Source organism: Manacus vitellinus, unplaced genomic scaffold, assembly GCF_001715985.3.
Source record: "Manacus vitellinus isolate BGI_N305 unplaced genomic scaffold, ASM171598v3 scaffold_24_pilon, whole genome shotgun sequence".
Lineage (NCBI taxonomy): Eukaryota > Metazoa > Chordata > Aves > Passeriformes > Pipridae > Manacus > Manacus vitellinus.
In genome coordinates, this window is record NW_021939798.1 from 7996977 (window position 1) to 8012112 (window position 15136).

Sequence of the window (15136 nt, forward strand, 5' to 3'; positions counted from 1 at the left end):
GCAATAAAGGTTAAAAAAAATCGTATTTTCACATACCATGTTTAGCTGCATTTATTTTTAAAGGCTAGATTTATATATACATATATTGGTATTTATTCAAAAATATATAAAGTAGAATTTATCATGATGATGATTTGGAGTTAACATTTAATAAAATGTTATTCAAGGCACAAAGTTTGTTTCTAATGCACACACTCACCTCCATCTGTGACTGTGCATTGTGCACACACAGAGCTAGATATAGACATTCAATAGTTACATTTTCATATGGTCTATTTTACAGCATTTACTTCATTTATATGGCTTTAGAGCTTTTTATATACACACATATTTTATTGCTATAAAGATCTGGCTTTGCTATTTATTCTACATAATATATAAAATATATTTATATAATATATATTTATATATTATATATATATAATAATAAAATATACTATATATTGTAAATATTTATAATATATATTATAAATATATATTATTAAATATATTTATATATTATACAATATATTTATATAATATGTAAATATACTATATATTATAAATATTTATATTTATATATTATAAATATATATTATAAATATATTCGTTACAATGCAGAAATACACCCTTTGACTGCCTCTATATGTGCATTTAGCAGTGTTTTGTTATTATATTTTTATATATATGGAACAGATAACACATAAAACATGCTTTTGGAGATGTTTGTATTTTTTGTATACACTAATATACGTGACAAAAGATTTTTACATGAGATCTTCATCACATACAGCACATGTACACATAGAGAGAAAATTCAAGAAGTGTTAATATAGTAGCATAAATACACTTTAATATGTAAGTATATAAAATAAACCAGCTCCTCCTGGTCATCCCCTCCCCAAGCCCAGGAGACACCCCCCAAACTCATCATTACGAGGTGCCAAGAGCACATTTAGGATCAGTTTTCCGGAGCTTTTGCTGCTCTGGAGTCCTGGCACTCCCTTAATAACCCACCTGTTTTGATTTTAAGATAAATTTGATGGATTTAACATTTCATGGATGAAATGACCCCAGAAAATCCCCGATAAAAATAATTAAAAAGGCTGGAAAAGTCCCATTCCGAGGCATTCCCTTGGCCAGGCACAGCCCGGGCTCCGGCAGCTCTGGGCCATCCGAGGTCACCTTATGGTCGGGTCTGGTGTTTCTCTTTTTAGTTTCTTTTTCTCAAGCCCAAATTTTCACGAAACCTGTGAGAATTTAAGAATCCGTGAGATGCTTTAAACCCTCCATTAAACTTGCCCAGCTGCTCAAAAAAATAATTCAGGAGCAAAATAAAGAGGCAGCAAGAGACAGCAAGTCTGGCTGGTGGGAAAAGAACCCTTAACGTTGTACTTGAGAGTAATAAGTAGGATTTGTCACTGTGCCTATGACCGGTGCATTTCCACCCCGTATTAGTGTTTCATTTTTACATGCAATCATCCCTTAAATGCGAGGGCAGTGGGAGATATCCATGGGTGGAAATGCTGGGAAGCAGGTCCAGCCTCAGGCAGTGCCGACACAAGGGGTCACACAAGAGCTGCGAGCGGCTCCCGAGCGCTGGGATCTGCTCCGAGCTATCAGCTTTTCCTCCTCAATATCTGCTATGTCCTCCCTCCGTGGGAGGGGGACAAACACCGTGTCACCCCATCAGCACCACGGCTTGGCACAGTGGTAGACCCGATTTTAATTGAAATGTGAGCACTAACCCCACCTTCCCACAGCAACCAGCAGCCAGGTTCCACCTGGGGTTGATGAAACCAGCCAGGGGTAATCCCTTCTAACCACGACTTCGGCCCAGAAGCCTCATTCCTCTCACCTGTGTTTCACTCCCTGTTTTCTCTCTCCACCTCTGCAGCTTTCAGCCAGAAACCACCTCTGGGAAAGGACACGTCCCCCTGCTCAGCCCTGGCCCCTGGGCCCACGTCGCAGATGAGCTGGATGGCAGCAGTGAGGCTGTGACATCCCAGTGGCCCGGGAGGAGGTGGGATGGGATGTCCCAGCATGGCACGGGCAGGAGGGACAGCAATGCCCTTGCAGGGAAGGGAATTATTGCCCTGCCCAGGCTTTGCGGCCCCTCGGGACTCCTCCCCTGCCGTTTGCCCCCCTGCCCTGCCCGTCGGGCTGTGGCTGGAGGAGTCAGGGTTGCAAAATGGGTTTGCAAAATGGGATTCCAAAGGCAAAGCCCCCCGGGAGCTGCAGCCACCTCAGCTGCAAACAAACAGCGGCGTCACCAGGGGCAGAGCCAGGGGATGCTGCTGGGGACTGGAAGGTTAGGGAGGAAAAGTCCCCCATGGGTCAGTCCAGGCTCCTCCTTGTTCCCAGCACAGTTCCGTGGTGGAGGGTCAGATCTGCTCCCCCAGAGTAGAAATGATGAACAGAGAACTTTGGGGCTGGATGGAAGCAAACGTGTCCAGTGGGATGCCCAGCACACCCTGGCTGGGGTGCAAGAGATTGTCCTGGAGATGCTGCTGGGAGCTCTGTGGGAAGCAAATGCAGCACTGGAGATGGGTGAGAGATTCCATTAAAATACTAAGAAATAATAATAATTTTTTAAAAGCCCAAAAAGTAATTAAAAAACAGAATTTAAAAAAAAGACAAAAAAAACCAAAAACAAAAACAGAAAAACCCCCACAAAAAACCCAACAAAACCCAAAAAAAACCAAAAAACCAAACAGAAAAAAAAAATTAAAAAAAAAACCAAAAAAACCCACAAACACCAGAAAACCCACCACCATCCAACAAAAACCCCCCACTCACAACAACAATAAAACAAACCAATAACTAGAACAAAGAATGCGAAGCCACTCTCCTGGGATGCTGTGTGTGCTGGCTTTGGCTGGGGTAGAATTCCTTTTCCTGGTCGATGTCCCTCTCCTGAAACACGGGATTACAGCTCCTGCTTCCACCTCTCTCCCTCTGCACTGTCACTAATTTCTTATGTCCCTGTGTCACATCATCAGCTGGGAAAAGTGTCTGAAGTCACTCTGGAACACCCTGCTGACTGTCAAATGATGTGGCCATGAAGCAACATTGAAGGGCTTGAATTTGTTTAAATCTAGGGGAGAAAAAAGCAAGGGAAAGAGGTGACAGCCTCCAGCTACAGAAAAGCTGCCTGTAAGGGCTCCTCTCTGAGCAGCTGCAGACGGGACAAGGAGTAACAGGCTTCAAGTACAGCAAAGAAAATACTGCTTGGGCAGCAGAAAAAAGTCAGGAGGGCAGAGGGTGAAACACTGAAATAAACTGCCTGGGAGGATTGTGAAATCCCCATTGTCAGAGGCTTTTCAGAAGGAGCTCGTCAGGAATAACAGGCAGAGTCCCTCTTCCCTGCAGGCAGAGGAGGGGCTAAAAATACCTCAGAGTCCCTTCCAGCTTCATTTTCACTCATTTAGCAGAAGGCTGATTAACGTGCCCACCACCACCATCAGCTTCAAGACAAAGGCCATTCCCATCCAAACATGTACATATATGAAGACACATATTAAAAAAAAATCCAATCCATGTTCCCCTCCTAACCAAATCCTCAGCTTGCCAAGTGCATGGGTTCTGATTTGAGGAGCTGGTTGAGTTCCCACAGCAACAATGTTGAATCAATTTAGGAGCATTTATGATGCTCCTAAACCACTGCTGTTTGAAGCCAAAGGTACCACACGTTCCCCAAGTTCAGTAGGTGTTGTGGGTTGAGTTTCAGAGTTTCAACATCCAAAATAACTACAGCTCTCCATCCAAACATCCTGTGGTTTGCTCTGGATGTCCTGTCAGGGACAAGGCTCAGTCTCTGGCTGACCCTGTCACAGAAGCCACGTCTGGTCACACCTCTGTGTCACCCCTGGAAGCCAATCCCACCTACCACACGGCAGGAGATGTCTGCTGGAGCTACACCCATTCACTCAACAGCTTTTCACCTGTGAGAAAACCTAAGGGAGATTTGCAAAGGCACCCAAAGGATTTGGGCACCCAAATCCACGCCAGCAGGGCTCGTGCTGCTAAGCAACAGGAGCCTGTGAGAGCACAGGAGCCTCGTTAGTCAGTGATGTAACTTCTGTTATAAAACCCGTGCTGGCCTCTCTGCCAGCCTTTTGCAAGAGGATTTTGGTTGCCCAGCTTATCCTTAGGAACCAGCCCCCTGGTTCTATGAAGGGAACAAGTCTTGCTGCCCTCTCTGCTCACCACAGACAGGAGGAGGATGCCTGGTTTGGAAACAATCCAGCAGACAGACCCCCCAGCTCTGTAACAAAACATCACCCACAAAATGCTACCCAGACAGGAATTAAACAACTCTTTTTCCAAGAGAGCAGTGCTTTCCCTGGGGGCTGGACCTGTGAGGTTGAAGTGCTCCATGTGTACAGGTGCTCTGAGGGTGCTGCACCTCAGGCCTCCCTCTGCTGAATTCTCCAGACAGGCTGCAAAGCTCATCCAAACTCTGCTGCTTGTGCCACTTGGGCAGTGCTGGTCCTCCCAGCACTGCTGGGACATCAAATTAAGAGCATCCCAACACTTTCAAATAGCCACTAGAGAACATCTCAGGTGTCTTATGACCATTCCCTTCCCAGCCTATGACAGTGCTTGGTGAATGTATCCCAAAAAATGATGAGTGAAACACTTTCAAGCAGTAGAAGGGCAACAAGCAGCCTCTGTCTGTCAGAGCACAATGGTGGCACAAGCTGAGAAATCCAGGGAAGGCAGAAAGCACCCATACCCTGGAGGCAGCTCTGCCTGCCATCCTGCCCACTCTTTTGTTGACTATTTTTAGCTTTAACCTCATGACACCTCTATTGATGGTGAAAGCAACCAGCAGCAGAGCCCAGCATCCTGCCTTCTTTTAAAAATAGCAAAGCATGGAGAAAAGATTCAGTCAAGCACATGATGTGAACATGACAGCCTTGGCCTCCAGGGACATCTTGTGGCTACACACACCAGACCCAAGTAAAGAGTTGTGCAGAGGTCCTGACCAGGAGGGGCATTTAAGCAAAAAAAAAAACCCCAAACTCTATGAAAAACTTCAGCATCTTGCCTTTAACTTGCTCATTCCAGCCCCTGTAAGATGATTTTGTAAAGTCACAGAATATGCTGAGTTGGAAGGGACTCATAAGGATCATTGAGTCCAACTCCTGGCCCTGCACAGGACACCCCAAGGGTCACCCCATGTGCCTGAGAGCACTGTCCAAACCTGCTGTTCCCAGGGTGTCTCCAAGTATCCCATTTTTACACCAGAATTCAACCAATAACAGCAAAGGCTGCAAAAACCACGTTCAGCCACTCAAGCCTCACTTATTTACCTAGAACTGGGAAACAGTAACACAATTTCTCATCACAATCACAAATAATCAAAGGGATGTGGGGAAGACAGAACTGGCAAAGCAGCCCTGCTTTTATACCTGCTCCTGGTATAGAAGGAAAAATGCCTTTTTGCTCTTTTTTTTTTTTTTGCTGTTGGCTTAAAATCCCCAATGCAATTCAAAAATAAATCCTTCACTTCATAGAATTATTTTTCTATTCACATGATACTGTGTTATAAAAGCATGACCCAAGTACCTGCAGCATCCCAGACATCTTCTGGAAGGGTCCATCTGCAAAGCTGAAACGTGTTATCACTGCTTCATTTAGACTCGGCCTACTGGTTGCACTTCTAAAACCTAAAGGCACAGAAAATACAGAAGCAAGTGCTTTTAAAAACATTTGCCTCGGGAAGAAAAAGAAATCACATCTCTGTACAGCAGCAAACATTACTGGGAAAAGCACTGTCTCTACTCCTGGGAGGAAAGAGCCTGGAGAGCTGTAGTTAGATGGAGGGGAAAAAAAGAAAAGACTAATTGATATGCTTGTTTTCCAGAAAGAAACATATTTTTTAGTTCAGCTTGTCTATATTTTATGCAATGATCCTCCTCTAGGGATGGAAGCAAAGTTATGTATTTCAGTGTTCTAAGTTGAAAAAAAGAATCCTAATATATAATGGTATAAGAAAATTGATCCAGAACAGCAAAAGGCAAAGCAGCAAGTTCCAAATATTGACCAAATGGAGACAGAAATATACTTTTTTCCATACCACAAATTAAATAATTTGGATTGCAGACTTTCCTACTACTTTTAAAGCATTGACTGAGCAAGCATGAGGGTCATCAGCTTCAACTTGGGATCCCTTGTGCCAGGAGTGGCAGCAGTGTCCATCCCTGACTTCCCTGGGTAAGTGCTGGAGGGGGAAAAGAATAACCACCAAGAATACAGGAGTTTCCAAATTGCACCAAATGTTTATTGTTAGTCTAGTACATTCAGTATCATATTGACTAGAATACAGTAATTCAAAAGATTTTTGGCGAATTGAAATTTTTTAAAAACCATTTCAAACACTCCAAAAAGCAATGCCATGAAAAATTAACTTAAAATTAAAACATACTCAAGCAAATAGTTTCACTTTCGACTACAGAAAACCTTTACACGTATTTTAGTGGTTTTAACAGTACTGCATTTCAACAAAACATATGAACTCACAAAAAGTGGAAAATATTAAAATAGACACAATGTTAAAAAACTGAGGCATCCAGATGTGCGAGACTGTTGCAGCAGGAATTACCTGCCCAGCTCTTCTCTTTGCTCTCTTTTGGGGCAGTTCATTATTCTTCTGTGGTGGTGCCACTTCTCTGATCACCTGCTAAACACCACACAGCATACTTTGAATTTTAAGTTTGTCCCTCTTGTAAATTCCCTGTACAAATGTAAATATTCTAAAATCTGCTGCCCTCTGGCAAATCTAAGTGGAACAGGACCTTTAAAATATCCCTATCTTGTTACTCATTGTTTGCAGACAGGCAATATCCAGAACAAAATCTGAGAAAGGCAACGCATTTTGGTTTTGTTTTTAAATACTGACATGAAAAACCGAGTAAATTAGAAAAAGGATAAAGTCAATCTTAATATAAGACATTCATTACATAGTGGGACAGGATACAATTATTGGGCAAACAGTATTACAATGACTCTTCTACACTGGTCATTACAGCACGTGTCCTACAGTCATGACTCGCTACCACAGCTGGATTTCCTGCACAGACAGACAGCAACAAGGACCAGTTTTACTGTGTGAAGCCCCAGCATGACACCACATCGAGTTCCCCAAGCTCTGCTCCCTGGAAGGCTGTGCTTGTGGAGAACCACCAGTTCCAGGTGGTCAGGGATGCTCTGAACCTGCTCTGACCAGGATTTCCCAGCAGAACCACCCCAACAAAAGCTGGTGGGTGGGACCAGGTTCTGTTGGTGGGTTTAAATCCCTCTGGAAATCCAAGCCTTAATGTTACAGCCCTGGAGAAATTCCTGGTTTGGACAGGGAGCATCAGCTGCCCCCTCCCTTCACACTGCCCAGCCTTCACCCCAACCAGTGCCAGGCTGGGCAGGACTGGGAACCTCGAGGAGACAATCACCTCAACTATTCCCTTTAAAGCACTTCATCACAAATAAAACCAAGGTAAGGTCCGTTTCAGTGGTACTACAGACCAGCAGAGTGCTGCCATGTTAGAACTCAGCAGAATCACATTTAGATTTTTTGTTTGTAAAAGTGGTTACAACACTTTACACCTTTAACACAACCTTTGGAAGAGGTACAAGGTTTGCTTGTCAGGACAGGGTGTGGAATGTAACCATTTCTTGCAAGAGTTTGCAACATGAGTAGCTGCATAGATGACAGTTGTGTGTCTTCAGTTCAATAAATGTACTTTTAAAGTTTACAAAAAACACAAAAAAGTTTCTATAAAAGTTTCACATTATACCAAGATAATGAGTGGTAAAAGTAGATTAGTTGTCTGTGATTCATGTTTAAGAAGTGACTAGTGGAAAGGTGATAGAAACCAATTTCAAATCAAGAGCGTTAACGTTTGCACTATTGCACTGACTTCCCCATTTCAATCACTAATTTAGAAAAATTCACGTAGTTAAAAATTGTAAAATTAAACTAGGATACAAAATTTGTTTGTAAACATCAGGTAGCCAGTTCTGCTAACGTGGAATGGACTCTTGGTACTGCAGTGCAGTATCTTGGTTATTTACAGCACTTGCCATGTGATGGGCAATGGCAGGACACAAACATCAGTTCACAGTAATTGTGTTCACAGAGCCACCAAAGTCAGTGCAGCTTTGCTGTGCAATTTTTTTTCCAATTTCCCCGAATTCCTTAAGTCAAATAATACTGTTACAGAGGCCGAGTGCAGATGATTTTTATACCTATAGATATCTATCTCTCACAAGTGGCGAATTTTGTCTGCAGGACTTCTGTAAAGGTACTTCCAGATGGCATAGTAATGGACAGCAGCTGCTGTGGCCACGAAGACGTGCCAGATGGCGTGGGCAAAGGGGATCACTCCATCACTCTTGAAGAACACCACGCCCAGGCAGTAGATCAAACCTCCCCAGGCAACCTCCTGCAGCCCCTCTGTGTTGGTCTGTCAACAAACAGGGACAGGTCAGCGTGGGCTGGGAAGGGGGCAAAGAGTTTTTCATGTGTAAAATGCAAAGTGATTTCCTCCTCCCCTCGAGCAAAGGAAGGTGGGTGTCACAGCTCAGAACATCTTGGACAAGGAGAAACGCAGTGTATTTATATCACACTTTGTGAAATACACAGTGATATATTTATATACTGTGTCTCAACAGCACTGTGGAAGTTATGATAGCATAACTCAAGAATCAACACAAGTCTGATGGTTGGCTTCATGCTCATTAGCAGAGCCAAAGACCACGTTACTGTGTGCAAATTTGAGTTTAAAGCAACTCCTACTGGTTGGATGAAACATTCAACAAGGTTTAGGTACAGCATTCAGTGGAGCAGTTAAGGCATTAGCTTGAGAAGATGTCAGATTTGTATTATTTATATTTATTTTGTATTCAGCAGCAGAGAGGGTTAATCAACATTATTTAAAATGTGTAAGTACAAATAAATGATAGTCAAAGTTTTGAAGTGGACAAGAGCCAGTAGGACACTTTTCAGGTGCATCAAGAAACCCAAGCTTTGTTTATCTCCCCAGTGCAGCCCAGATTCAACAAAACAAGGCAGCACTTCACTGAAAGGTAGATCCAAAATATAACCAGCTGTATTTGGTTCTTCTGCAGAGAAAATTTACAATTATGGTGGACTAAAACATTTTTTTCCAAAAAATTGAGCTGCACTGAACCTAATCTAGTTATAAAAGGCAAGTTTGTTTGTAATAGTCACATTCCTTACCATGGAAGTCACTACCAGAGCAGGAGAAAATCCCATCGCTAAATAGAAAAAGAGTTCAACGATCTTATACCTAAAAAGGAAAGATTTGAGTCATTTAAGGAGGTACAAGAGGATGAACATTTCCTTCAACAGTAAAAAAAAATTTATGTTAGCATGGGTCCATTAAATTATTCACAAAGCTTTCCATGCAGAGACATCACTAATGTTTTATGACAAAATTACTCTAGTATTTATCAGCATTGTACAGTTGCAGGCAATACTTTCTCTAAATACTGCCTAGATGCCTTCACTTGCATGAGGTGCTAGTGAGAATAAAACATTGAGACAATTTAAATTTTCTTACTGGATGAGAGCCTCAGTAGCTCATCTCCCAAACCAAAAAAAAAAAAGTCTAGTCTTGTTCTCTGAGGATGATTTTCAGTTTGAAGTCAAATGCAAAGAATAATTCTTACTTTTCATGGTAGAGAAATACATAGAGGGTTCCCCCAGCAGCCATCAGCCAGATAAACCATCTCATGTGAGATGCCAGAGGTCCCAGCTCACGGAGGTTTAACCTGGAGGCACAAAGGTTTCAAGAGACAGAAGTGATGAATGAACACACCGACACACTGGCAGTGGGGCTTGACAGAAGTAAATAAAGATTCAGGGCTTTAACTTCAGCATGATGGGGGAGCAGGCACTGGGACATTCCACCCACAGAGGGGCAAAAGGGGTTTGCATTGATGGGGTAGGTGGAATATAAATAAACTACTTTCTGATGTTTTCTAACATTACTTTCTGTTCAGCAAGTCCCAGGAGGTTACATTACATTGCCTGTCACAGCACAGAATGTGGGCAGTTGCAGCTAAGAAGGTACCCACAGATTTTGGGAGGCAGTTCCTTACCATGGTGCATATGAGGCTGCGATGAAGACGTAGATCATCATCCTGTCACACATGTGGAAGCAATGCTCCATTGTCCTGGCAGAGAGAGAGCCAGTCACCAGGGTACATTTGGCAAAGATTTTTGTATCATCTCATTCTCCTGATGCACTTTGGAATCACTTTGGGGAAAACCCCATCAGCTCCACGACCTCTTAGAGCCACGTGGAAGGAGAGAGACACTAAGAGCTGAGCACTCCTCCATTCCTCTTCCCTGCTCCACCCCACCGTGCATCCTGCTCCCTGGCAGGGAGGCAGAGCTGTCACATCAACTCTGCCTCATCCAGAAACTACTTAGTGACTACTGGCTAGGTCCAATTTACAGCCCAGAATTACACAGGGGTTATAATGGGACCAAAAACCCAAAATAAAATAAAAAATAAATAATAAATCACATGTCAGTTTTGCTGCCTTGCTCCCAGAGAGGCTTTCTGCTGGTTAGCTGGCTATTGTGTTATAATTCTCTTGGCAAACTCTGTGTTCCTCAAAGCACTTGAGCATGCCATAGTCCCACACAGTGTTCTCATTTCTGCAGTGGGGTATTATCCATCATCCACTTAGACTATGTTTTTCCCATTCTGCTTCTGGATTAAGAGCCACTAGGGCCTACAAAAACACATGTTTTCTTTGTGAGAAAGCAGCAGACATTGAAGCTCATCTGCACACGAGCTTGGCTCACTATTTCTTCCGACAGAATCGAGGGTGGTTTTTGTCATGGTTCAGTAAAAAGCACCACTCCAGCCTGCAGGAAAACCGGCTCTGACTGAGAGACACAACGGAAAAACATCCCAGAACAAAGTGAAACGTCTTCTCCCCGATACCTTAAGTGACTCTTTTTCCAAGACACGATGTGAAACACCGTGGAGACGATGAAGAGGGCGCAGAGCCCCACCCCGTACATCCAGGCCGTGATCTTCTCCCAGCGATCGTCAGACAGCCGGTGCAGGAGGGCACTGCCCACAATCGCGGGGACAATGAGGAACTGGGAAAACAAAGGGACACTGTTCAGCCTTCCCCGCAGTACCACCCACAGAGCAGCACCAGCGGGCAGGGAGAGCTGCAGCGAGGCCATATGGCCCGTCCCCACCCACTGAAAGTTTGTCAGGGAGTTTTAAGACACAGCAGCATCTTGGACAATGGCTCAGGCAACAGTTACAGCTGTTTGTGCTAAATCTCTCCTCCCATGGTAGCAGGGAAGGTTATCAGCTCCTCCAGCCACGACATAAAATCAGACAAAAAAAATTGCCAAGTCTTAGCAGTGGTTTTATTTTCACACTCTGCTTCGTTTCTTTAAGACCATGTCGATATTACTCCAGATTGGATTCAAGCCACCCCTAGTGCACAGAGGCAGAGCACAGGACAAACCAAAATAAACTTGAATCCCAAATGAAAAGAACAAAGCATTTAGCAGTGTGCAGTTGAGAGAATTAAGCAATAGTTTTGCAGAACTTGGGTTTTAGATATCATAAATAAATCAGCTGCAAACTTCTCTCATGAGCAGATTCTTAATGCACAAATATGTTCTTTTAATGCAGTGTATCCAAGTCTGTTTTCCTTCCCACCTCCCTCTCAAGCATTTTTAATTCACATCTTCCCAAACAAGCACTGTTTGAACACCATGATGGAACTAGAATTAGCATGTTTGCATGAAGCATCCAAGAAATGGGCTGCAGGCTTCACATACATTTAAAACTACCCTCCTTTCCAGAATAAAATACATGATGCACCTTTGTATCCTTCAGAAAAAAAGGAAAAAAGAGGGGAGGAGGAAATAACCCAAACAAAATAAAAAAAAAAAACAAACATGTCCAACAAGTATCTAAAGAAGAGAAGCAACTGGCTCAGATATTTCTACCCCTCTGCTTCCACTATCAAGGCATATCCTTGTCAGCCTTTTAGTTAAAAATGCTGCACCAGTTCCCTTCCAGGCCCTACAGTGTGTCTTAAGATGCTAATTGGTTCACTTGAATTGCAAATAAGCTTCTTAGGTTAACTCTTCATAATTTAACCCAAGTCTGTATGCTAAACAATAAAGCCAGGAACAAGCAATGTTTAAACAAATCTGGCCACTTTGCATTACAGGTTGGATAGCTCAGAGATCAAAGGTTTGGCCTGGCCTGCACTGTCTGTCCTTTTTTTACTGACAGACCAGGAGACATCGAGGCTCTGATCAGTGTAGAGGATGCAGAGCAAAGTAAATGGATCTAATAAGCAACTGGTTGATCCAGAGAGCTAACAACACAAAAGAAACAGCTTTTCCTTCTGGCTTTCAAGCACATCAGCTGTAGCTTCGTTACTATTGTATTTTCCTATGGTTTGCAAAATTTAGTACATTTACACCAAAGCTGCAGAGCCATGGAAATGCACTGCTTTATCCACAGCACTGGGACCAGAGGTGAAAACACTTCCTGAGCTCTGGAATGGGACTCTGGAAGTTGACTTTGTGCACTTTCAGGCCACACATAGTCTGCCAGTCTGGTTCCTCGTTTATCACAAACCCTAAGTTTCCATACACATATCCCAGACAGCCCCTAAATTCAGGGAAGGTTGAAGGAGATCAGTCACTCCTGTTTCCCACATATGACACACAGTTTGAAGTGTGGCTGAAGCCCTTGAGGCAGCCAGGAAGGGATGAGATGTGACAGTTGCTTCAGTTGGGTTCTGCAGGACACAAGAGGATACCTGGCCCCAGAATAGTGTTGCAGCCGTGTTTCTTTAGGCTGTGCAGTCCCACTGTATCCACATTTATCAGTCTCCTTCCCAATTTCTAGTGCAAATTTCAGTTTTGACTAAACTTGAGAGACAACTAAAAGGTTTCAGGGACATTATGTACCCACAGGTACAAGGCAAAATAGGAAATCCCTCCTAATTCCCCACTAACAGCCGAGGCATGAGCTGCTCAGAGGCTCTGCTCGAGACCATTTCAGAGGAAGGAAGCCCTCCTGGGAAACAAGATTTAGATACTACACAGAATAACTTGCCTTTCTTACACAGATACCCCAGCTTTTTACTGATATGCTCAAATAAATATTTCACAAGTTAAGCTTTGATGTGTGATGCTCAAATAGGCCATAACAAAGTTCAGTGTCAATCAGCTTTTCCCAGTAATTATTTTATCTAAAGTAATAGGGTTAAAACAAATAAGCAATTTTCTTATCACTTCCTTCTCTGCACCTTCAGAATGAACAGTACAAATGAGCACATGAAGGAAGACCTGATTTAGTCCCTTTTCTGCCTTGTCCTGGCTCTGCAGAGCAATTCCCCTTCTCCCAGGGTACAGCTCTATACCCCAGGAGAAGGACTGACTGTTTTATTTTAAGTATTCTATCTGGAAATACTTTCCCCTCTGTGCCTGATAGGCACCATGGGAACAGTCAGACTAAACAAGAGATGTTTTATTACTCTGTTTTTTGGACCCAAAATAGCTAGATTAAATACAAAATCCAGAAATGATACCCTGCTGCTCCAGCCAACTGGATAAAAGTCCTTTAGATAGCAATGCCATGACAGATAACATATGGTACAATGGGCTTCATCCATCTTACAAAAGAAACACAACACTTCAATTGACAAAACAAGGCAGATTTTCCCATGTTCATTTGAAAAGTCTCCAGCACAAGAACTACATTTTAATCTCCAGCCTTCAGAAGGGAGAAGCAATTATCAGTCCTTTAAAAGGAGGGATACTTACCAAAAACAGTAGCCAGAGAATCAGATCTAAGAGAGTGAGTGTGATTGTGCCGTGTCATTTCAGGGGGATGACACAGCATTTCTAAGTTGCCAATATTCCCAGAAAAAAACAGCTACAAGTCACAAAACCTTTGCTTATTTTCATCAAGGAGTGCAACTCTTCCAAATGATTATGATCAAACCCAGTAACTTAATGTACTGAGAACAAACCCAGAACTGTGATACTCCAATTTACTAATTTTAGCACCTTGATTAATCCTGGCTACATCACAAGTGGATCATCTCTCACTGGAAGAGAGAGGTGCAGAACAAAAGAGAAGGCAACAGTTTCCTAAGTTTTCTAGACAAATGCCAGAACGAAATGAGAGCACGATAGTAAAAACCCCTTTGAAATAAGGAGGAAGACAAAGGAATAAAATATTTTTATTTACAGCTATAGGTAGGAATCTTTAAGAAGAAACTTGGTCACAACCCCCCCACATGTTACCTATTTTGGGAAACCAACTACCACAAACTGTCGGGATGAGCAAAAAGCCTTAAGGCACAAAGAAAGAGGCAGAAACAGTAACCTGTGAACCTGAGCAGACCCACTTCAGGGAAATTACACTCTCTGGTTACCAACTTACAGCAAAGTATCTTCCCTCTGTCTGGGATTCTGCTCAGGGTTCTGCTCCATTGGCCAGTGTTTTATCTGTGTTCTTCGTTTCTGTACACAATTTCTCCCACAGGGAGGTTCAAAAATCTGTTGGAAATTTTGCTTTTGCACATAACAATCATGGCAAATTAAGTTATTTTCTGTGCACTGAGGGCATAAAGATGGTCCATACTCTTCCTCTTGGGAAAGGAAGAAAACAGAAAGATCCACAAAGCTGCCAAAAATCACATGTGACACGTAGAGGGAGCCATGAAGGGCTGTGTCCATGTCCAGCTGCCTGGTCCAGCAGTGCCCTCCTGAAGCCAAGTACCATCTCTCCCTGTTCATCAATTGTCCCCTGAAATAAGGAGACCAGTGCCATGGAGTGGGAAGCCCACGGGCAACTTGTGCTGTGCCACACACAGTGCAGAGAAACTCTTCCTACAGTCAGGTGCAATGGAGGCATTTTCATCACAGGAGCCCTTCTCAGATTTTGGTGACCCCTTCTCCTGTGCTCACATGTCCTGCTAAATGCTCCAAGTCTCATTTTTTAAATATTTACCTTGCTTCTATTTTTCCAAGCGCTGCACAAACCCAGCCTGGAATAGAGGCCACGGCTTAATTTAAAGAATAGTTCCTCCTTTTAAGGCAGCTGAAAAACTTTTTGAG

The 15136-nt window shown here is 43.0% G+C and overlaps 1 protein-coding gene across 2 annotated transcripts in view; it reads right to left on the minus strand.

Moving 5' to 3' along the window:
* Positions 1-6246: 6246 nt before the first annotated feature.
* The window catches only part of MMD (monocyte to macrophage differentiation associated), a 41207-nt gene continuing 32317 nt past the window's right edge, over positions 6247-15136 (minus strand). For both annotated transcript variants that reach the window (XM_018073330.3, XM_018073329.3), the window contains exons 3-7: positions 10965-11125; positions 10108-10182; positions 9676-9777; positions 9224-9293; positions 6247-8447 (exon numbers count right to left, since the gene is read on the minus strand). In XM_018073330.3, coding sequence (XP_017928819.1) covers positions 8247-8447; positions 9224-9293; positions 9676-9777; positions 10108-10182; positions 10965-11125 — 609 coding nt within the window. In that variant the 3' untranslated portion in view covers positions 6247-8246. The remainder of the gene's footprint in view (positions 8448-9223; positions 9294-9675; positions 9778-10107; positions 10183-10964; positions 11126-15136) is intronic.